The 24,812-nt window shown below is 40.8% G+C and overlaps 1 protein-coding gene across 10 annotated transcripts in view; it reads right to left on the bottom strand.

The window, feature by feature from the left end:
• The window catches only part of znf536 (zinc finger protein 536), a 233,865-nt gene that overhangs the window by 83,924 nt on the left and 125,129 nt on the right, over positions 1–24,812 (bottom strand). For 9 of the 10 annotated variants that reach the window (XM_081604909.1, XM_081604912.1, XM_008404913.3 and 6 more), the window contains one exon: positions 19,535–21,816. In XM_081604909.1, the coding sequence (XP_081461035.1) occupies positions 19,535–21,815 (2,281 nt within the window). In that variant the 5' untranslated portion in view covers position 21,816. The remainder of the gene's footprint in view (positions 1–19,534; positions 21,817–24,812) is intronic. The other variant, XM_081604910.1, reaches the window with a different exon arrangement.

Here is a 24,812-nt window from a genome sequence, read left to right as displayed (position 1 = left end):
CATATGTGTTAATAATACCTTCTGATAATAAACATTTATCTTAGCAAAATATTTTTTTTTAATTTCCCGTCAACTTTTAACATTTCTTAAGACAAAAACATTGTGGTCAAATAATGGACTGACCTAGCGATCCTACCACCAGACTTATTAGCAAGGTTTCCTGTGGATGTATTGAGATAAAAACGCGCATATACGGGCTCATTTCAAGTGATTAGGTTGAAATGACAGTACAAAGGTTCATTAGAGGAGCTGTAGATGAAAGTGAGGGAGGTGTTTCACCAAACACATGTTCCACACCCAGTCCATACGGGTTCCATACCTGGGGCTGTCGCATTAAAAACGTGTTACTCTAATAAGATAACAGTCGCTTTTATTTACAACAACCACAAAACGACATGAAAAATACTTTAACACATTTTCTGTTCAGGCTTGGGTGAAACAAACACCTTTGTTATTTACTAAACAAAACATCTAACAAACAGCCCCTTTCACACGCTAAAGATACATCCAAACATATGCTCTTGACTGAAAAAAAAAAAACAAACAAAAAAAAAAAACACGCACACACAATAGGTGTAAACCGTCTAAATTGCAATTGCACTGCATCTTGGAAAACAAACACTTTCCTTTGTTACCAAGACAACTGAGATAATGTGATTCCTGCGGCATTGTCAGGACTGCTACTTGCTACATTATGTGTGACAAGCTTAAGAGTAGATCTAGGGGCATGAATGTGCAGATTCAGGCTCCAGCCCATTGTGGATTGCAGATAGTCCAGCAAGCCATATTTGCATTTGCAACCTTGCCAAGGAGTTAAGCTGAATGGGCTAACGCTGCCTCCACGCTCAAAAAGCCCTAGACTGAAGTCAGCGCTGACATATAACACTCTCTAATGCTTGCTGTTCTTTGCTAGCCCGTCTTACTGTTATTTACTTGCCACACTAATTCCTGGCTCAGTAAACCGACGCAGTGCCATTCTTTTAAAGGATTTAAATGTGTGTGTTTAATATATCTATCTGGACAAATTGCACATTCATATTTAAGCCTAAAGCCTATATGCTCCGTTTTCTTCTTTCCGTCTTTGCTTTCCAGGGCGACAAAATGAATTCAGCTCTGAACCTAATTAATCCACAAAGGTTTCATGTCTTAATCCCCAAAGTCAAGGGGGTTATTGTCCTCACAAATGAGGTCAGTGTTCGTCCCAGTGGAAATAAGCGAAAGAAGGAGGAAAACACAGGGACTATGGATGATACACAGTCAGGCTTTCTTCCTCAGTCGTTCGTCTGCTGAATATTGTTCTGATCCGGTGACAAGAGGCCCTGCAAACAGAGCCAGGGCTCGCCTGCTGTCCGCACAGGGACGGCTACACGCACAGAGATATCACCATGTGAAAGGGAATGGTTTGCATGTCACAACAGATAGAAACATGAGCTGGCCGGTGAAATTGATGGTGGCGGACAACAGCGGCGGGAGAGAGAAAATGAAACGCCTGCCAATCTCCAGTACACAGACCTTTTGAACCAGGTGGATAAGAAGGCTGGTTCTGGTGGCAACTGTCACTAAGGCGAGTCACTGTCAAATTTGGAGGCAAAGAAGCATCATCCAAGTGTGACAGGACGATAGCATGATACAGCCTTCCCGTCTGTTGGAATGACAAGGGGGGGATGTGACACACATGGCCACACACATGTGCCTGAAGCACAGTCAGCACCAGCAGCCCACACAGGGTCTCTGTGGGGTACAAACCCTGGGAATAGCAAGTGAGCCGGCCAAATGCTCCGCACACACTGGGCACGTCGCGGGGCTCCATCTCCAAAGACCAAACAGGGGGTTTGGGAGGAAGCGTGGACGGTTGACCACAACGGCCGACATCTTTTCTAATTCAGACCATCCTGACAAGGGCCTCCGAGAACTCATCCAACAGAGGCATGGCTTGAGACGGAGGGTGGGGTGGCTGGCCAGTGATAGCTCAGTTTAACAAAGGGTCAGCCAATAACAGACATGTTCAAAGGAGGGTGAGCCATGAAGAAGAAAATCCAAGATGACACAATCAACAGCTTGTTAAAATCTGTTGCAGTCAAAGATTCCGGCCACTGGACAGTCTGCGGCAGACATGGTGGGGGGAGGAGCCCGCCTCCTAAAGAAACCCCAAACGAGCGGAACGAAAATTGCTCTGCCTTATCTTAACGGCCGACGTGACAGCGTGTCATCATCCGCAGCTGTTATATAGATAATTACTTTTACTCACTCTCTGTGGAATATAATGCATCCTGTCTACAACGGATTAACCGTCGAGTGCTAGGCAAAGGCTCATTTCTGGCAAATTGCTTGTTTTCTATGACTAATGATGTGGCGACACACACTGTCATGCACACATCAAAAGCATCAGCGCAAGAACCTGCGCTGTTTTTTGATCACTGATAATTACTGTATCTGCACTCCAAGAAGAGTAAACAAAGTGAGAAGTTGAAACAGAGATTGGAAAATGGGGTAGGCCTCACTACAGACACTCTAATTTCCAACTTCTGTGTGACTGCAGAAATAAAAAGAAGTTTGTACTGTCACCCCCGCCACACACACACACACACCCCTATCCGCCCCTCCTGCCAAACAGCGGAGATGGAAACACGCGCAGAAACTGACAGAGGGAATTAAAATTTGTAAATGCCAAAAATTTTTTGATGCCTCATTTAAAAATGTGCAATCAGAGCTGGTGTTTGTTGATTTTTATCAACTCGAGGGTTATTACATTTCAAGACGATGACAATTAAAAGTCCCTAAATCACTCCCATGAGCTTTATTTTACAATGCAAGCAAAGAAGTGATATAAAGAGGCAAAAAACAGATGAAATCCCAACATGGGGCCCAAAGCACAAACCAAGCAGGGTTTTGCAGAGTCTGATTGGGTTAAACCAATCCACGCTCCCTCACAGTTAAAGCACAATTTCCCATGACTGTGTTTAAGTGCTAAATACGCGAGTCAAAAACAGGTTTAAGAAGCTCAGTCCTGGAAAAGGACACAATGCTGGAGGGAACAGAGGGGCTTATTGAGCCGGTTTTCTTTTCCTTTCCCCTTTCTTCCCCTCGTGTTCACGTAGTCGCCTGCATGCTTCTCCTTCATCTCCGAAGATATATAGAGGAGAAAAAAGATTTAAAAGGACTGGGGAAAAAAAGCTCAATTGTTTATTGATTTTATAATAGGCTTAGTGCCACAGAAATAAAGTGGGGGCTGATGGGGCAGCATGGTCAACCAGAGGCGATGGCGTGACAAACAAGAGGCTTACGCTCAGGTAGCAGAAGCCTGAGTCAAAACGCCCATTTCAATTGTTTCCTCAACTACCTGTTTATGGCATTATTAACCTGATCTTAAACTGTTGCAGAAATAATCACTTCACTCACGGGGCTGGAAAGACCCATCTTAATGGCCGCACAAGTGGACAATCAAAAGGATCACAGTGAAGCAGCGTTTGAGGGAACCTGCACATTACGGAGTGTATATACTGAAAACTAACAAGTAAAAGATGCAGCAAGGAGCCCTGAACTGTTTGTGCTCCCTACCACAGAGTGTGTATGTGTTCGCCTGGGAATGCATGGGTGAGTGTAGGGTCTGATATATGGATGATAACACTAATTAGCTCATTTTGTTTGGGGCACAACACTCATTAAAAACCCAGTGGGGCCATTAAAGTTACCATCCCTCCAAACCACTGCTGCCACCGTATCCATCTCGGCTGATATCTCACCCGGCTCTCGCTGCTTTTAATGGCCTCTGCTTCAGGTTGTTGGGTTGAGCAAAGATTTGTGAAGCTTGGATCATCCTCATACCCACTCCCCCAGTCCCCTCTCACTGCAGTTACCCCCAAACCTCATCTCCTCATTTTTATTTCAATCTCTTTCATTTTTATCTTCTCATTCATCACGATTGTCTCCATCTTCGTCAATGCTGGTGTGCCCGACCCTCCAACATGTGTTCCATTAGCTGTCTGCTTGTAATAAAGCAAAAAATAAAAAGGAATAAACTAGGGAGAGCTTCACATTTTACCCCAAAAAGGGGGAGTGATGGTTGTTTCCAAGCTTTACCCACCAGTGTCACTATAATACCCCAAAAACCTCCTCATGATTCAGTGTGGCAGGCGGTGCCATAAGGCACATGTTACTCTGCAGCCGGAGAGACAAGAGGCAGAGGTCTGCCAGGATTAGATGAGCAGGTGTAGCATCCAGCTAACAGATACAACACAAAGCCACATTCAAGCCCATTTTCTCTAGGGCTAAACTTTTTTAAAGCTAACAGATTCTACTCCTCTAAAAGAGGAGGTGAGAGGGGAGGAGGGGATTCAAGGCAATCCATTGCACATATTCCTGTCTCAGCTGAGAGAAGAGCTGAGAAATGTCTGCCACTGTTGTTTGGTGAAGGAAGTGCATTGTGTCATACTGTATTTTTCTTTGTCAAGATTTCTGATTTTTTTTTCGCTTTATTTTTTTCTCCATTTTAACAGTAAAGGGAGATGTGAAAACAATGAAAAATAAGCTCCTCAATTGTTTTTCAATGCGTTTGACATTTTATTGTACACAATTTGATTTATCCAGCATGCCAAGCAGCCACTTCATGTTTTGCTTTTGGAAAATTATGTTGTAAAATGTATTGGCTATCACACACATGTAAACCACCTCTATAGAATCTACACAATGGATTCTGTAATAATATTACTTTGTCAAATACTGCTGTATGCAGATGTTTTAATCACCCCAGAATATAAGAGGTTTGAAGGAGAAAGTGATACTGGCAGCATCATTCAATGTCTAATTTGTTCAGAAAATAATGATCACTTGGTGTCAATCACTGAGCTTTGAAATGTAATTTTCAGATGAGCAGTTGATCGTTTAAAGTGATGATAATGAAGAGACTAAGAAAGCAATGCACATTATCAGGACTAAGCAGAATACTGTGAATTCCACACCACTGACCCCAGTGTGTATGCACTATTCAAAATGAGACACAAACTTCAAAAAAATGTTGTAAAATGTTGATTCCACAAAATCGGCTTTATTTCCTCCTGTTTAATGCATGGCAAGATGTGACACTGAGACAGCAGCTTTTAAAATAAAGTCATGCAGAAATTCTTCAACAATTGAATCAAAGCATGGCTGCACAGCTTTAGGAAAGTCTGCAACAGCCACACTGTTCTTGTACATTGGAAAGACGATGTGACTGGAAATTAAACCACATTTCTCTGACTCCTGTCCCACTCTGTTTCTGGTGTTGCTTACAAAGCAGAGAAGTTTACCATCCGGGTCACTAAAATCTTTATCAAGTTAAAGAGTGAGTAGTGGAACTTTATTTTGATGGCAAACAGACTCCTGTGTAAACCATTCAGTCATCTCCATTGGTGTTTGACGTTAAGTACAAGCGTCTGCAATCAGTCAATCAAGGGCTGTGAGAGTCCATCCAACTGGCCAGACATGCAACTGGCATGCAGAGTGTGAATGCATGGCACTTAAAGTATTACAGCCTACCAAATACTACATCCAAGCAGTCCTTTGAAAATGCTAACTGACACTGTGAATACGACTGCACAGTGTACAACTTTAAAGGAACTTTTATTTGCTAGTCGTTTTCTTTATTTCTTTTTTTTTGGGGGGGGGGAAATAAAAAAAAATTAAAACAATCTAAATGGCTTCCAAAAGTGTATCTACTTGTTGTTACTCCAACAAATAATTATTAATGAACCTTTCTCTACTTATTTACAGGCATCCACATGTGGACTGTGAGTTTATTGCAGCAGCTTTTAAATGTCTGCATTGGTAATAAATCAGATGAAAACTATGTTTGTGAATAAACTCCCATTAAACTTTTGTCAGTGGTGACTTTGACTGTTTGGGAAGAGAACTGCTGGAAATAAGCTAGAAGAACAGAATGAATGTCTGTTTTCAAATACTTCAGTCTAACTCGGGTTACTTTACCCTGTTAATGGTAAACAGGGTACCACATACTGGTTAATGTGCTTTAACCAGTATTCCGGAAGGAGGTACATACACCAAGTGGGTTCTACACATTAACAGCCAGTGTGCAGTGCCATGAATAATATCAAACAATTGATTTAAAGTCACAAAGTTCAAATTGTGGCATGCAGAAGGAGCACCCTTAAACTTATGCACGTGTTCGACAGCAGGATTCTCATATTCATCATTCTACTGGAATTGTAATACGTGAAAGCAAGTTTAGTTACTGATAATAATCAGTCTCTTGCTTTCCCCTCATTTATTGGTTCATTTTGAGGAAACAGAATTTGTTCTGTTGTATCAAAACAAACTATATCGGATTGAATTGTGGTTGAGTCTTGAATCGATATTTATCGATTCAGCGTAACCCTAAAGGATCGTTTTCTCTGCATTCAGATGGTTCTGGTGTTGCTGACAAAGCAGAAATGTTAAACTCTGACCCTTACCAAAGGAGAGGTGCTGGTTGTTTTAGAACAGAAACAACTCCATCACTGTGCACAGGTTACTAACTTCATCAGATTATTGTGTCCCAAACACAACATATCCTAAGAGTTTGGTCATTTCCCACATAGTTCCTTTTGGCCGTGCTGTTGAGGGACGAGGCTGAAAATATTGCTGGTCTCAGGTCTGGATATTAAGAGTGTTGATTAGATATACGAGTTTGCCATTTGCCCACAGAGCGTGGAGTGTCTCTGACAGAACTGGGGACCATATGGCTGGTGAGAGATTTCCCCCCTCTCTTCCTCTTCGCGCAGCCTGACAGCTGGATGGCTGCTAACTGGGGACGAGGAAGCTTGGCAGCTGCAGCTGAGAGCAACGCTTTGATGCCGCTCACTCCTTTTTCACTCACTTGTTCTCTCTCTCTTCCTCTCTCTGTCTTTCTTCTTCGTCTTCTCCTTTTCTACCTTCTTCTCTTTAAAAAGAAGCCAGGCACCTTCTACCAACCAATGCTCAACACGGACAAACTCTCCACATGTTGGATGAGAGACATGATAACAGGAAGTGACCTCAGACCAAATGAACTTCAATAGATTCTGCTGTTATTTTCTTGGATTCCAGTAGAACTGCTCTTTTAATAGATATTTTACTTGAACACTTGTTTATCCCATACAGGAATACTGGATAAAATAATTACAAATAACTGAAAAAGAAAAATAGATTGCTCTCCTTCCACGATCTTTATATCTGATGTTTGAAAGGTGTAACGTGAGTTAAGAAAAGCGGACCCTTGCAGCTGGTTGGGTGGTGGTTAAGGTAATTGGAGGCTACGATGGGACAGAGAAAACAGGAGGATGAGGAGGAGGAGGAGAAATCGCCTTCTGGAAAAAAGCATTGGGACATGCAGCTGGAAAGTACAATAGGAAAATATCAGAGATTTTCTTCCTCTATATCTTGTTTTTTTCCCTTTTTTGTTCTTTTCTACAAAAGAGTCTTTCATCATTTCTTAAACAAAAAAAAACAACAACAAGAGAAAGACGCCTTTGGATGTTTAGATGCAGATACCTGGATGCTTTGTGCAGTATGAAAGCGAGCCAGATTCCTTTGAATAAAATAGCAACAGCAGGCAGGTGTTTCTTCTTTTTAATCCTAGATCTCAACTGAAAAGTGTTCATTGAACTCTAATATACGGGAATATGTACACACGAGATTTGCTTTTAATGTCAAAAAATAAGAACTGTAACATGTGTTTCAATTAATATTCTCCTGGCGAGTAATGTCCCTGCTTTAATAAAGGCCAGAGCTAAGAGAATTTCCCAGTAAAATCTCATTCCTCATGCTACAGTCCCGACTGTGAAAGTCTCAGTGATTACTAAGCCATCTCTTTAAATTAAATACACTCAAGAGGGTAAGATACTACAGTAGACACAACATTTCACAGAATTAAAAAAATAGAACTTGTTCCAGTTAGATTAGATTTTGCTGGTCGACTAGCTTGTAAAAGAAAACAACACTTTGAGTAGCGTAGGTAAAGCTAAGGCTGTTTTTGAAATGAGAGTTTGAATGGGATGCTAGAGAAAGTATGCGAGTGACCAAAAAGGTCAGTTGACCAATTCATACCTACAGTTTGGTACTAGTGTTTCCATTTTGTTCTATGCTTCTTCCTTTTCATACCCATTAAACCATTTCATATTCACATACTAAGACCAAATTTACTTCGCAATCTTAGAATTCCTGCAACAATCAACGTAGTGTTGTTTCACCAGCAGGTTTTACAGTCAATTTTTTTATTCTTTATTTTTTTTGTTCGAGTGGTTATCTACCAAGATGAAACCAGCCCTTTGTTCTATGTTTTGCTTCATCTAGAGCAGTCTTTCTCAAACTGTGGTACCCGGACCCCTAGTGGTCTGCGAGGTACTGCATGTAAACGACTGTTATTTGCCGTGACCTAATCTCAACGTGCAACACTACAGCTAGCTTACCAAAGCATTGTGTTAAAAATAATGATGGAAAACTTGCTTAAAACTGGGTTACTCCAAAAAAAAGCTTCAGATACCAGTGGAAAGAAAACAACTCCTGGAATATTGTATGATCAGAGGAAGCTAATTAATAGCTGCTGTGTCGTTCATTAGCGATTGGATTCCTTTTAACAGTTAATGGTAGGAATCGCTCCAGTTTAGTCAGAACTGTTCTTTGCTTGGTAAAAATTATGCTCTGCTTTCAGGTCAACAACTATTGTTATTTGTATTTCATAAAATCATATTAAATTAAATTAAATAAATACAATAAATAAATACAATTGATAGAAATGAATTAATTATTTTTATATTTAATGGTGCAGAAAATGATTTTTTGTTCATTAAGGCTTAACAAACTCAAGTCTATTTTTCTTTAACTGTGCTTCTAAATCACAAATAGCCCTAAATGTTATTAATGCACACAACACTTGGTGGTAAAGAATAACTTTGTTTTTATTTCTATGTGTTAGATGTCAGATTTTACCTGATCACTAACATTTGGCTGTGACGTATAGAATTCACCAGCTGGACTGTGAAGGAAGCTACGCTACTAAGCTAACTGGAACCTCCGTGTCTGTCCATCACTGTGAAGAGAGAAGTCCGAAGCCAAACGACCTCTTCATCAGTAACAAAGTGTCATAAACAGTCCGCTTGCTCCGACTGAATGGCTTTGTTCACTTCCTCTGTTGCAGTTGCCAAACCAAAATCATGAGGCAAACTTCTAATTTTAAAGAAGTGCAGAAAATTGACGTCATCGTTCACAACTCCTTTTTATGTTGAAGTTCATCTAATGAAATCAAACTCAGTGGCAGAAATCCCAGATCGAGAACTGAAGGTAGATGAGAGTTGAGTAAAATAGTGCAGGGAGGCATGGCCAGGCTAGAGACTAGCCTAAAACCATAAACCATGGCCATTTTACATACAGTGAGAATCTCAAACCAGCCCCTGTCTGACCCTCTCCCAGCACTTCCCTCCCTAATTCTGTCCTGCACTGAATCCTCACAATGTTGCACCCCCCCACCCCCTATTTCTCCCCCTTGATATCTCTCTCTCTCTCTCTCTCTCTCTCTCTCTCTCTCTCTCTCTCTCTCTCTCTCTCTCTCTTTCTCTCTCTCTCTCTCGTTTAGATAAAGACCCCCTGTTGCTACCGTCTCCGGACCAGCTTTAAACCCACTGAACATGGCGCTGGAAAGACGAGGCCTGAAGACGAAGAAGGAGAGAAGGCAAAAAAAAGATGGGGACGGGGTAAGGAGGTTAGAGATGAAAAAAATAAAGAGTGAGGGGGGGGGGGGGAAAGACAGAGAAGAGCAGAGTTTGGCTGGAGCCAAGAGGAGAGCAGCTGGGCACGGCTAACAGGGAATGATAATGACCTCAGAAATCTGCTGTTCGCTCCACAACAATAGGGTGCTCAGTCGCCTGGAAAATTGTGTTCATCAGCTAGCTCTGCTCACTTACTAATTGACATTGCCAAATATTTTAAGAACAATTGGAATGTGGCAGGGGGAGAGAGGGAAAGGAAAAAAAAAAAAAAAAACGAAAGCTCAGAGATCTTAATCCCTGGACTTAATTCCTCTTCTATTTTTTTCTTTTGCCTTCTCCTCTCCTTCTCCATTTCCCGTTCTTCTTTCTCCCCCACTTCTCCCTCGCTCCGTGTCTGTTCTTCTGCTGTGATGCGGAGATAGCTACAGCTAAGGAAACAGCTAATTTTTCATGTAGCTTTCTGCTGTCATGTCAACTCCCTGATGTTGACACAAAAGGCTTATTATGTGACCTGTCAATGGGGGTTAAGAGGGGAGGGAGGGGAAGCGACGGATGGGGTTGGGGGTGGAGGTGGGGCATGGGGGAGTAAAAGAATGATAAAGTGAAGGAGTGAAAAAAGGGGAAGAGAAGAAAAAGTGGACAAGACGAGAAGAGGCGAAAGTGGGCGCTCTCGCACTCATCATATCACATGCTAGGTCCTCCATTTTTCACAAGGCAAAGGTCAGCGTATTGTTCTGCTCTTCTGCACACAGGAGGAAACCCAGTTGTGCCCCAAGTTGACTTGTTCAAACAAAGGTCCCCTCGCCCTCCACCCACCCACCCAACTCTGTGCCTCAATACCGCCGCCCGCTCCGCCAACCAGTGCCATCATTTGCATTCCTTGACTGAGAGCCCTGCCTCATTTCACAGGAATCCCACATTGATGGAGTCAGACAGCTGTCACCAGACGGAGAGAAAAGGAACTTGGCACTCGCGCTCACGCAGCTCTGCCCTCCCCTCCGTCCCTTTGACCCTCTGTTAAGCACACACATAAACAATCAAAGAACAGAAAGTTTTCCAACCACCACCGAGCTTTGCCGGGTTTTTGTGGACTGAAAGAGCGGCAAAACACTTATTTAGTCTGGATCTCTGGATTTGTATGTGCATCTCGATGTTTAGGCTGGGCAAACACGCTCAGTCAATAGCACAAGCTGTGACTGTGATGTTAATTTATCTCTTTGTCTTGATGTCGACTGCTTTTTATCAGTCTGGTTATTTGGATATTTGCTATCTATTTGATGCAGTTGCAGTTAATGTCGTCAACCAAACTTTTTGCGTACAAAACGCTGCCATCTACTAGTGGGTCATTAAAACCAACCATTCCTTTGTGTCATGTAGCTGTTTTTTTTTTACGTGTCTTATTTAGTTTTAAACGCTGTTGGTCATTTGCCCTGTTTTGTACCATTGCAGTTATTGTTGCATCCAACTTCTTCAGGTACCAAACGGTGCCATGTACTGCGGGACACTTTGAACCTGCCAGTTGTACGCTTCACACTGCTAATAAGTATGTATAAGGACATAACTAATAAATAATGTCAGCTAGATGTAGCCTGGTAAAAATGGCCCCTTGTTCCATACTTTGCTTTATTCAGAGTCTGGACCCTCGGCTACGGAGAAACAATCGCTACATGGAGTCATGGACTCTGTTGAACTTTGAAGCGACTGGATCTGATTTTACCAAATCACTAATGTTTGGTCGTGATGAATGTAATGCACCAGCTCCCTCATGAAGAAAATAGAAATTTCAACAAAATGTCTTTAACATTCCTCTTGATTCAACGTTAATTGTTCAATATTTGGAAGAGAAGCCACTGCAGACTGAACAGCTCTGTTCACTTCCTCTGCTAATATGGCTAAGCTACAACTACAGGGAGACTACAATTATAAAACAACACTGAACTATGATGTCATCATTCACAACTTCTCCTTTTGTTCCCTGACTGGCCCGGTTGAAATTTATTTTAAGAAATAGAGCTCATTGGGAGAAATTCCATATGGTGACCTGAAGGAAAATGAAAATCGAACGAAATTGGCCAGGCTGGTTGTCATTTAGAGTTATTTTGATTGGTCGTATTTTCAGAGGGTCTGCAGGTCCCAGAGGAGATCAGAACTGTTGCCATCATTCCCTCTTCAACGAATCCGGAACCTCTGAGCCCAGAGTTACAGACATGTAACTGATTTAACAGAAGAAATGCATTGATAATGAATGGTGAGGAAAACAGGTACTTTGTTTGTGTGTACAAAATAGAAGGAAGTGGCAACGGGACGGTTGACACCGGCGGGATGAATTGACCCAGAACTGCTTCTAAACTCCAGGAGGAGCTGTGTTTGTGAGTCAGCTTCTCGTCTCTTCTTGCAGCTCGGTTTCAGCATGACACCTGAGAAGATAGCTTGCTGATGTATTAAGAATATTAATATGCAAACAGTCTACCTGACAGTGTAAGGCAGCCTTCTGTTGTGGAAAGATAAATATTATGTTTTAATTATAAAAACATAAAACAGAAATGGGGAAGACAGATGACGAAGGGGGAGGTGTGCGTGCGCGTGCTTATTCCGAGGGAAAAACGTGAGTTTCCAAACAGTTTGAGTTGAAGTGAGTGGATAAGGCTGTTTTCCCAGGAATGTGATGCCCTGTCACCCTCCTGCCCCCTCTCTTATTTTCTGTATTGTCTAATTTTCTGTTCCTTTAATGTCGCCGTTTCTTTTTCACTGTCTGAACAGTCCATTTTTCTTTTTTCTGTACTGAATTTATAACCAAGCGGGGGAATCCTAACGTGATCATTAAGACATAAAACGGGCTGATAAATGTTTCATAAGGACAAGGCAGGCCAGTGATAGCCACCCAGGAATACCGAGGAGCCGACCGAGTCTCGCAGTCCTCCCCTCGATCAAACACACACTCGTTGGAATACAATTGAAGATTTTAAATATCTAAAAAGCCGGGGCTAATTCCCAACATGGGTAATATTTACAAATTGACTCCGAGAGACAGAGAGACAGGGTAGGGGAGAGAGGCAGTGAGCAAAAAAAAGGAAAGAAGAGAAAAGAAAAGAAAAAAAGGAGAAAAAAATCAAATGAACCGTGCAAGGAAAAAGAGAAAAGAGAACAGAGGAATAAATTGGTCTTTTATATTGTGCAAGCGTGTACAAAAATACTAAGTCTGCATTTATCTAAGACATGTCAATCAGAGCAGCACACTGACAATTAGTGCGTTTGAATAGAACTTTTATCATTTACCAGACACCAGAGTCCTGACCTACTGTACAAAAATACAGCTCAGGGAATGAATGTGCCTGTAACACAATGACTGTCTATTTAAGTTTGGTGACACATAAAAAATACAGATATGACAGGCCAGACTTCTTCAAATGAGTGGGGGGTAGAAAGCTCAGGTTTTGTAACCACTGAGTTCTCTGATTATAGAGAAAAGAAGAATAGCGCGAGGGGGGAAGCAGGAGAGGAACAGATGTCAGTTACAAAGACAAAGTAATTTCCGTAGACTAAAGAAATGAAAAAAAAAAAAAAAAAAAAAACAGAGATGTTATTCATTATTTGTTAGGCAGGCCCTGGAGTTTAATACACACACATATCGCAGCGTGCATGCAGACATGACTGCCCTCTGAGCAAAGGTTTGCTTCAGTTTGGTAACATTTCCTGAAACATTTACCGATTCAGCTGGGCCATTAGAACCCGGCGACAGCCTTTCATTTTCAGCCGTTTTTGTCAAAAACAACAAAATCAAACTGATATACTTCAACTAGAATATTCCAACCACTTTAAAATGTAAACACACACTCGTCGCTCTGGTCACAAGCACTGTAAAAATGACCTGCTAACCTCTAACAATGATCGGGTTGGAATCTGACATTTATGGACCATTTATTCTATTTCTGAAAATAAATCTGAATAATTTGTTCACTTAAGATTGTGAAGAGTAAAAAGCACAACATACAGACTGGTCAAGCAGATTGCATCACACCGCATTGATTACAAATTCTTAATCACAGTTTGTCATCAGAAAAGGCTTTTTTTTATGCAGGCAATTGATTTATTCCCCCCCCCCCCAAATACAAGTCCTCAAAAATCTTGCCTTATTTTTATGAACCAAATATTGCACATGTCAAGTTTGTTTGTTTTTTCTTGTTTGTTTTTTTCTGTTTGTTTTAATTTTTAGGTGTTAGTCATTTCATCTATTAACAGCTCTGGAGATTTTTTCATTTAGTACTAGACTTAATTGGTTGGAACGGGGGGCGTCGAGTTCGGGATGTGTGGCGTCAGTTCATACCTGCCAGGTAAATGTTCCACACGTTCTTTGACAGCTGAGGATGGAGGTAATTTTCTAAAATCTGCTGACTGTCTTTGGTAAGAATTTGTGGGTATAAATGGGACTAAATATTATCTGTCAGCAGGATGTTTTTTTTGTACAAAATGGGAGCAGAGTATGGAAAGGTTCTACCTGTTTCTATTGTCGTAGATCTGACAGGGGGAAGCTTTTGCATTTTAAAATAATAAAATGTGTTTCTAACATAAATTTTATTTTTAAAAGAATTAAATCCAAACTAGATGTTTTACAGTCTGAAGTAAATATCAAGAGTCAGTGGCAACAAGAATGAAGATTGTGGAAATTCATTGTGGCATGTCGTCATTTTACAATTTATGCCATTTTTCACTCTCAAAATGTGACAGAATTTCTTGAAGACTCATCTCATGGTGGTAGTGAAGCCGGATAAACAAAAGCTTCACTGGTCACCTTGCTATCAGTTTCCAGGGTACAAACTGTCTGCATTGGGATTATCAGCCTGTTTTTCTCCTCTCTTTGTTCAGGAGCATTCCATCACATCTAAATAGTGTTCCAGAAGTGCAGCAAACCTGTGATAAGTTTTAAAACTAATGATGCAAATGAAAAAAAGAAATTCTATATACTAATCAGAGATCCAACAAATTTGTTGCTTGAAAATTGCTTTCACTAATATATATAGAGTTTATAGAGTCTCTGGATGGATGAACAATAAAAGCAGTGGATGGACAGAGCTTTATGAGTCATATGGAACAATGTCTGGGAGAAAAAAAATACATTCCATGTCGTACTCTCCTTATCCAGATATATTCTGACTGTAAGAATCGGTTTCATCCTTTTCCATCGTAGAGGATATAGAAACACTTTTCTAATTTTAGGGATTTGTTTTTAGCCACAGTGGAAACACAGCATTAGTGTGTTGATGTGTGTTGGCAATCCAGCATTTCAAGATTTTTCTGTAACAGCTAAATCCGGTTCAGAGTTGTAGGAATGCAGGAAGAGACCTGGAACAACAGGAGTGTGGTGAGATTAAAGATAATGTGCTTTTTTTCCCCCTTTGGCATTAATGCAACAAAATCCAAAGAAAAGCTTGGAGTCAAATTAACACGCTGTGATGTCCCACATCTGTCTCCAATTTAAAGTTTTTTTAATTTGTATTTATGTTTTTATTTTTTTGATTGGTTGTGAATCTGCCTCGACCAAAATGTGAGCAAAGTAAACTGATAGAGACTCTTCCAAATCATCCTTGGTCTGTATATTTGGTGGAAGCTTCCCCTGACGATAAGTGGCTCAGGGACGTTTGTCTCCCTCGTAGTCGCCTGGATCTTGTTGAGAGTATTTTATTCCTTTTCCAATGACACAGTAATTACACTGTAACAGTTTGTCTGCATGTGTAATTACACCCTCATTGTGCTGTTGCAATTAGATGAATATCCATGCTTTATAACCTAAGGCGTCAAGTTGGCAAATCCAATTTGAATTTGTATGGAGCAAGCATTTTGCCTGCTTGTTTTGAGCCATGGTAAGACCAGGGATATGCAGACTAATCCCTGCCATGTTAAAACGCAAAACAAAATGTAGACATGAGGGATTCTCCACAGAGAGAACTAGACAGAAGGGAGTGTACAGATTCTTTTGCAGCCAGAAGCAAAAACACTCGATTGACTTTAGGGGTAGTGGGAAGGTTGTAGGACTAAATGTGGGGCCTTCTGCTGCTTAAGGCCCTAAGTGTGTGCAGGAAAAGCCAGTGTTTTAACAGATTCAGTGACTATTTGCAGAATAGCAACTAAAGTGCGGATGTTTTTTTGTGCTTGACAAGGAAATTTAAATATTTTATTAGTATCTACAAAATCAATTTTATTAATATCTACAAAAGTATATATACTGCTCAAAAAAATAAAGGGAACACTTCAGTGTTCACTTAAATGTTAAAGTGTTCCCTTTATTTTTTTGAGCAGTGTATATATATATATATATATATATATATATATATATATATAAATTTCTCACAAAATGTAAGACAGTCTGAGACCAAACTGCAAAGAAACATAAAAGAGCCCATAGAAAGGCTGAGGCGCATCATCGCGTTTGTAAATATACACACACACACACATATATATATATATATATATACACTGCTCAAAAAAATAAAGGGAACACTTTAACATTTAAGTGAACACTGAAGTGTTCCCTTTATTTTTTTGAGCAGTATATATATATATACGTGTGTGTGCATGTGTGTGTGAATGTGTGTGTGCATGCGTGCGTGTGTGCGCGTGTCTGCATGTGTGTGTGTATTCCTGTGCCACTGCACCCACCCTACACCCATCTCTCTCTTTGTTTTCCCTCAGAGCTCTTAAATAAGTTCCATCTCAAAGACAAAAGTGCCAGAGTTCACCTTCGTTCACAGTTGACATGTTATTGTTGATTACTATAATTTAAGTTTAACTCAAAATTGCTGTGGGTAGGTGGTGAGACAGAGGCCATCTTGCACACATGCACTCACAGGAAGAAGCACCCAGTCAGAGAGAATCAAACAGCCGTTTTCTCTTTCTTTTCTCTTCAAGAGCTAAGTTATTAAGATAAAGACAATGGTACAGTGACCACATCCTGTTCACAGCACAAGACAGTGATATATATGTTCACACAGAGTACAACCCCCTTTAACTCATGCACACACTACACATAAATGTAGACGCCCGTATGACACCTTTCTCCACACGTATTTTTCACACATTAAACTTTCTAATTTGAAGGTTACTGAGCTCCAAATGTGAAGCGAGTTTTAGAGGTTGTGAGGAACAACAAGTCCACTTTAGTTGTGTGCTTTTAAAGGAGAAGGTTGAAAAATTGTAACAGCTTGCCAAAGATGCCAATCAACATCACTGAGTTTTACAAAACTCAACCACAGCCTCTCAGTTGAGGCACAAACTAACAGTGTAGGTGACTGGATTGAGCCTGACACAAATGAACTGTAGACCAATGTTTTTCAACCACTGTGCCGCGGCACACTAGTGTACCATGAGTTGATCGTCAGGTGTGCTGTGGAAATCATCCAATTTCACCTACCGTATTTTCCGGACTATAAGCTGCTACTTTTTTCCTACACTTTGAACATGTGGCTTTTCTGTGGATTTTTATTCAACCACCAGGGGGCTCTTTAGCAGGAAGTGAATCATTGGAAGTCAAAATTGGAAATCAAAGAAGAACGCGCTGATTTTTATTTAGAACAAGCACATGCTAGCAGCAGGCACGACGGAGAAATGTTTTCAAACTCATATGATGCAACTTCTAAGTTGAGGAGTATCGATCTGGCAGTACAGGAGGGAAATAAAACCGCTGCACGTAAACTCGGCGTGAACAAAACCGGATTTGGAGACGGAGAACTGCGTCCTTAATAAATCCAACAGTTATTAGGATGCTGCCCTCTGCTGGGTCCTTAGTGGAAACCGAGGGCGGCAGATATAGCCCGGTGCAGTGATATATGTAAGTTTCCCGGGGGATTCAAAAAATTTGAAGGTACGATTGGTGTGGTATTGGTATGGTGCGCTCATAGTCCGGAAAATACGGTAATTGGTCATAAAAGATTTTTTGAAAACAAATTAATTATCTGCAAATAATGACATCTTTGAGTGTCTTTGCTGTAGTAGTGACTAGCGGCGTAATCATGTAATTTTCTTACCACTAGATGGCAGTAGGTACAGAGCATTTTACATTACAACACGAGAATTAACATCACTGTTGTGGCACTGTTCAGGTGTATTTCTGAAGTGGACATGTTAAGTGCAATTTGAAATAAGAAATGCAAAATATGAAAAAAAAAATTGTGTTTATTTGATTCCTATTCAAGACACTTTGACAAGAATGACTATATATGTAATAAAGGCGGCTACAGAGTATCTTTGTTTACATTTTTGGTTGGTGGTGTGCCTCATTATTTTTTCAATTAAAACAATGTACCTTGGCTCAAAAAAGGTTGAAAAACACTGCTGTAGACAAACCACATATATGCATGACATATATGCTAAAGTAAACCTATTGTTTTGACTTGGTTATTTTCTTTTTAAATGACTTTTAGTTCTCTAATTAAACTCTGAGCACAAACATAATACAAACCTTTAAGCTATAATACAACTTGGTTTATTTTACAGTTTGTTTATTTTTTTTTAGTTTTATGTGCTTACTTGTGCTTCTAAATCAGTTGAAATGCCACAAGCTGCACCCATCAGAATTGAGGTGCTTAAGTCAAAATCAACAGAGACAGAGCTGGAGATGCTAAGATGGAAGGAGGGGAAGGATGGGGGTGGAGGGGGTTATACAGAGGGAAAAACTTCCAGCATTAAAATTCAGAAGATAATTACATCCGCAACACCCCCACCCTGTTGAGAAAGTGTTATGTTTAATAGTCTCTATAAAGAAAATAGGTTTTTATCTCACTCTCATTTTCATTAATTCCTAATTGGGGTGGGGGTTGTCTGTTATTATTTCTTAGATTAAAATAAACATAGCCTGTCCCATGTTCAAACCCATCACACTACACAGGCATGATAAGGACTTCATGCCTCTGTGAATAAATAAACAATTTTGTCTCCACTGGTGGAATTAAGTTCCTTATAGCCTTAAGCTAAGCCACTCTAAGTTATATTTATATATATTTATTTTTTTCTCAAAGGATTCAAGAGTACATTCTTGCTTTTGCAAATGAAATTCAGTTTTTTTTGACCTGCTTTATATGTATATCTTTAATTAGTGTCTTGTTTAGCTTAAACCGGCTGATTATCGCATATCCGTGACCTAATTACTGCACACGATTCTTAATGCCAGTATTGTGCCCTAAGGAGCAACCAAAAGTTACCTTTAAAAACTAGTGTAATCATTAGCAATGAGCTGCCCCTAATCCTACTAAACATACACTTATCTAGCCCCGGCCAGTCTGTGTTTGCTGGGTAGGGGAGGGGCTGGGTATTCTCCACCGTGTTTATTAAAGACATTTGTTAATCACTGTGGTTAAAACAAGTTTGTCCCTATGCTCCTAGTCTTTAGCCGTGCTCAACAGGGATCATAACGACTAACCTGCAAATGAGAATGCAGTTGTAAACCTGGTGTTTTCTTGGATCACTTTCTCTGGAGTCATTTAACGCTTAATGGAAACTGAGGTGAAAATAGTTTAAAAATATTAACTGACTTTGTCCATATGCCTTCAACTGAAACTAGATATATGTGGGTAAAAAACAATGTTTATATTGAGTAAATGAGTATACAGTATCTTAAACCACTCTTCATTAAGAGAATCCTTGTCCAGAAAACAAGCATTTAATTTTTGAGAAGTATCTGTTACTTCTTTTTGAATTTATTTAAAAATGAACTCATCCATGGTTTTGTAAAACTATAGTTACTGTTTGTGCAATGGACAGCAAAGTAATTATGGAACAAAAGAAATAGGCGAAAAAAAATACTAGTTTCTTGAATTTTGCTCTGTTACCTGAGGAAGGCGATGAGGGATGTGGACTGTCATCTTGAATGCTCCCCGTCTGGGACTGTCCGCCTCCGGCACCGCTCTCTTCGGTCACGTTGGATGAACCGGGAGTCGTGGAGCGGCTGATGGACTGGGACTCAGGGTCACTGGCAGAGCCACGACGCTCATCTACACCTTGATGAAGAGCTTCATCAAGGCCTCTCCTGTCTTTGCCATGTATTCGGGAGTGGACAATCATTTGATGGTAGGTTCTGAAGACGCGGCCACAGTCAGGGCACTCTGAAGGCTTCTCCTTTAGGGTGGAAAGATTGTAGTCAATGTTTGGGGCTCCTAAACCAGACAGACCTCCAGGAGCTTCAGCACCACCATGGTGAGAGATTAGATCACGATGACTTTCAAAGCCTCTGCCATCCTCCTTCATGGGAATCATGGCTCCACTGGAAGCCTTAGATCCCTGCATGCCCTCAGAGAGCTGCTTCTGCTTGGAGCTATCACTAGAAGCAATCATGGAATAGTCTTGTTTGTCCTTTGAGTAGGAAGCCAGGGCCACAGCACCACTTATCTCATCTTCCTGCCCTGGGGTTATATGTGGCTGGTGCTGCTGCTCCTTGGGCATGAAAGCCCTGTCCATGGCCATACCACGTGCCATGATCTGCCAGGCTTGATAGCTGTTGAGAGAATCCATTTCTGCCACTTTTGCAGCTGCTTGAAGGCGCTCCATGCAACTGGACTTGAGTGGTGGCACAAGATTGAGACAACCAAGGAGTGAGCGCTTTTCATTTTCACCAAGCCCATGTGCCATCCCCCCTGCCATTGGTCCCAGCAGTTTTCCTAACATTTCCTTTTCCTTCATGGCAATCCCTGCTTTAGCCAACATCTGGTGTTGCTCACTAAGGCCTTGTTTGTCTGGTGAAAGGAACCCTCCTTGAAGACATGAGATGTAACGGGAATAGAGATTGGCATGAGCTTCTTGAGCTAGATTGCTCATGCTATTAACAGCGGCCATGTCTTGCTCACTGGGCTGTGGTGGCTTGCTCTTAATGGCTAGCTTGTTTAGGTGAACCTTCATATGGTTCTTTAGAAACCAGGGCTCCTTAAAGCGACGGCCACAGATTTGACAGCAGTGCTCAAAGGAGTCCTTGTGCTTTCGCATGTGACCCTTAAGAAACCACGCTTGGCTGAATACCTGGCCACAGACATCACATCGAAATTCAGTGGCCATTTGCATGCCACCAGCTCCACTGGCACCCTGTCCTTGTGTGGTTTCAGCTGTGATGTGAGCTTTCTCCACATGACTTATCAGTTCTTCTTCATGGGAGGCAGCAAATTCACATAGAGTACATTTGTAGGGCTTGTGGAGAATGCGGATGTGGCGGTCTAATTCTTCGCGCTTCTTGAATTTTCCTTTGCAGAATGTACAACGGTAACCGTTAGCTGGGTTCACGGACTGTTCATCCTGGTTCGTTGGCTTCGGTGAAGAAGATGGCTGAGAAACTGTGTCTGGAGTTGCGAGGCCAGAAAGTGGAGGTGGGCCACAGGCTGATGGCATTTGCTGCTGATGGGTGTTGGAGCTGCTGTTGAGGACAAGATGGGGTGTTTGAGCAGTCTGGAGAAGACTTCCACTTCCTCTCATCTGCTTATCTCTCAAAATGGCTCTCTCCTCAAGCTCATGAAGCAGCCTGTTTTCCTCTCGGACACGGCCACGGCCTTTACCCAGATTTCCAAGTTTATGAGTGCGAAGATGGATCTTTAAATTGCCCTTCTGAGCTGCTCTGTGGTCGCAGTAGGGGCACTTGAATGGCTTCTCGCCTGTGTGTGTACGCATGTGTAGTGAAAGGATGCTGTTAAAACGGAAACGTTTGCCACACAGCGGACAAGGATACTTTCTATTCTTCCGAGCATCATCTTCGATATCGTTCATCTGTGACATGATGCCCAAATTTTGGCCATTGAGAAATTGCTGAAGATCAACCCGACCATTTAGCCCACTTAGTGCACCTGCATCAATGTCTCGGTTGAGCTGATTGGCTAACAGGGCCATCTGACTGCTGATAGGTTGACTGGCCAGGGCTGCGTGGTGCGTCTTCTCATCCAGAGGTGTGACAGCCTTCTCCTCAGGAATCTGCTGTGGGCGGTGCAGGTCAGGAAAGGCGTGTCCTAGTTGGGCAGTGAGCTGGTGAAGCTTTTGACTGATGGGGTAGCGGCCATTTAAAACTGCACTACTGAGATGGGCGTCGGTGTCAGGCACCGCTGATGATACACCAAGACATAAACTGGAGTCCTCCATCCTGTGGGACCAGACAGAAGAAAATAAATTAGTTGTAATGATAATAAAAACAGTAAATATATTACTATATTATGCAAAGTTGATTTCTGGTTATCCAACAACACGACCATGGGTCATGCCTGACTCAATGTATGGAACCCTAACCTTGCAAAAACCACCATTGTCAATGAAAGAGATACTCTCTTTACATTTATAGTTTTTTTCAAACCGTAAAGCCACACTGGATACAATATTTACTGTTACACACCTTTCACAAATTCAGGAGTGTGTATTTAAGCTACTAGTGCCCATCTTATTAGAATCAGTTCAATTACCCACTAACTTTTCTGAAAAAGTCGAGTTAAATTGTTGGGAAGCTTCCTCCATGCAATAATTATGATATTTACAATAGCACTTTAAACAAAAATGGTTGTTCAAAGTGAACAAAGGATTTTTATCCTAATTTCACTCAACCTTTTGTGGTGCAACTCTCCTAAGGATATATCAAGGCTGCTGTGTCTGTCCTCATTTTTTTGTTTGTTTTTTTTCACCACAGTTTGGGTTTTACATCTACCAGATTCTTCAGTTTTAAGACTAATAAAATAAAGTTCAATTGTAACTTTAAAAAAATAATAATCTTAAGTGAAGATAAATTTTTTTATCATAATGCACATTGACAACGCTAGTTAAATTACGCACCTACATTTAGTAATACAAAAATACATCCTTAATAGATTTTTACTCCTTTTTCTTTCTCCAACTGCTGGAAACCGTTTTACTTCCATGTGTAACATAAGTAGATAAATAATTAAAGAAAAGCGAACAACAATGGTTAAATGCAGACCCATCTGTTCTCCAAATGGAGAGTTATAAGGAGCCTTTCCCACCATTCCTGGCTGCTTGCTTGGGTCAAACCCTGAGAAGCAATGACCATGGTTCTGCTTTAGTCAACAAAATATCCTATAATATCTCATTAAGCTGATTAGTATGCTGCCCGGTAACAGTAGTTGCATGATGATAATTTAAGCTAAGCCCTTTGTATTGCACTGAACTGCTTTTAGGTAGGCTTCAGGACAAAAAAGGAGGCCAGGAGCATCAATAGGATACACCGAAATCAAACATGTAGAGTTTGGTGTACATGTTAGAGAAGCGAAGGCCAACTAAGACTGCTTTTATTTTCTTTTTTTTTTTCCTCCCACTATGTACTTATGAAGCACCATAGACTACACTGTACTTGTTTCATTTGTCATCTTTTTCACTCAAACATTCTCTCTTGTCCTCTCGTCCCTCCCCTCAGTGGGAGGTTAGCAGACATAAGCGTTGTCTGTTCTTGTAGTCACTGGGCTCTCCAGCCCACGAAATTGATGGTGGATTCTTATCTTGCGGACATGAATTAGACAATGTGACCAGTTTCTACTTGTGTGTAGAGGAATGTGACACTTGTGGGCTGCCCTTTGAATTCTTCTTATTTCTCCCCACAACTGTTAGGAAGCAGTTCCAATGAATTGGGTATGGTATGTTCTCTTAAAGCTGCTTAAGTTTTCAACAAATCGTTTGTGCTTTTACTTCACTTAGAATAGTGCCACTATTATATCAATAATAACTCATATCCTGCGTATAAATATATAGTGTCAATCATCAGCCATGCATATTTTGGAGAAGACCTTATTTGAGCGGCCCTTCTTTCAGAAGCGGCTGCCTTTTGGAATCAAAATCTGAAAACTAGGTTGATGAGCTGTTGCTCATTTGGGGAGATAGCAGCTTGCCCTTTTCTTCAATTTGATTTCTGCCTTTATCTTTAACATATAACAAAGGCAGATAGACAATGGAATATTGTGAAATGAACTGACAAATCCAGTTTGTGTTTTTTTTCCTTTCTTTTTTTTAATAAACGTATCCTGGCTGACGAGCATATGCAAATGAGGCACATTTATATGCTTGCCTTGCTCTCGAGTCATTTTATATTTTTTCCCCTGATTAAAAAGGACATTTCTTATGTGACATCCCCCCTCTGCTCACATCAACACACACACACACACACACACACACACACACACACACACACACACACACATCAGGGAATACGAGGGTGGTGTGCTCGAATGCATAGACACACGGATAAGACATGCACTCAACCCAACCTCTTTGACAACAGACAACAATTCAGTATGAGAATGCCCTCTAAAGATGCAGTGAGCAGGTCGCAACTCACCCACAACTCTTTTTTTTTCTGTTCTGACAATATCCTGAGTGCAGTTTTTATAAATCTCCTTCAAAATACATAAGAGCGCAGAAGAAAAAAAAGCTTGTGCAATATTTCAAAAAGTTTAACATTTTTAAAGAATAAAGTTTGGTTTTTGCATCCTTACCGGTCATATTAAGTGAAAACTTGCCCCTCCTCGTTCCTAAAACGCCTCATTGTCTCTGATGCTCCTGTAGAGACTCTGCGTTTGAACAAACAGATGTACTTCTATAGTGGTATGGTATCTGTCTGCCGTTATTCTAACCTGAATACACCTTATCATTTCCTGGCATGTGAAGCAGTGCTGCCTCATTAAAACTATTGGCTCCTCTGATACCTCGAAAACCACAAAGACTTCCTTTAGCATTTTCTCACGATAGTTCCGTTGTTGTCTTTATAGTTTGCGGTTTAATATTCAGCAGAGCACCACGTGCACTCGTAAAAAAAAAAGAAACCCAAGCCCTCTGCACATTTCAACGCGCAAAAGAAAAAAAAAGTGATTTCACTTAGTTTCTTTTTCAGTCCTCAGTGCAATTATGAGTGGTTTCTTAAACACAATGGAAGTGTATTTCAGCCACCATGAATGTGCTCAGTTCATTTCTGTTATCATTAATGGCATGTATCCTAAATGCATATGGAATTTAGATTTTTTTTCTTTTTCTCTAATTGTAATAAATTATTGTAAATACAAGACAGTTTGTGCATTAACAATGTGTAGAAACTGTGACCTACAGTTGTGGTCGGAAGTTTATAAACACTCATCATGGGCATGATTA

Source organism: Poecilia reticulata, chromosome 3, assembly GCF_904066995.2.
Source record: "Poecilia reticulata chromosome 3, P_reticulata-male-v2, whole genome shotgun sequence".
NCBI classification, from domain to species: Eukaryota; Metazoa; Chordata; class Actinopteri; order Cyprinodontiformes; family Poeciliidae; genus Poecilia; species Poecilia reticulata.
This window is presented reverse-complemented; position numbering and strand designations above follow the sequence as displayed.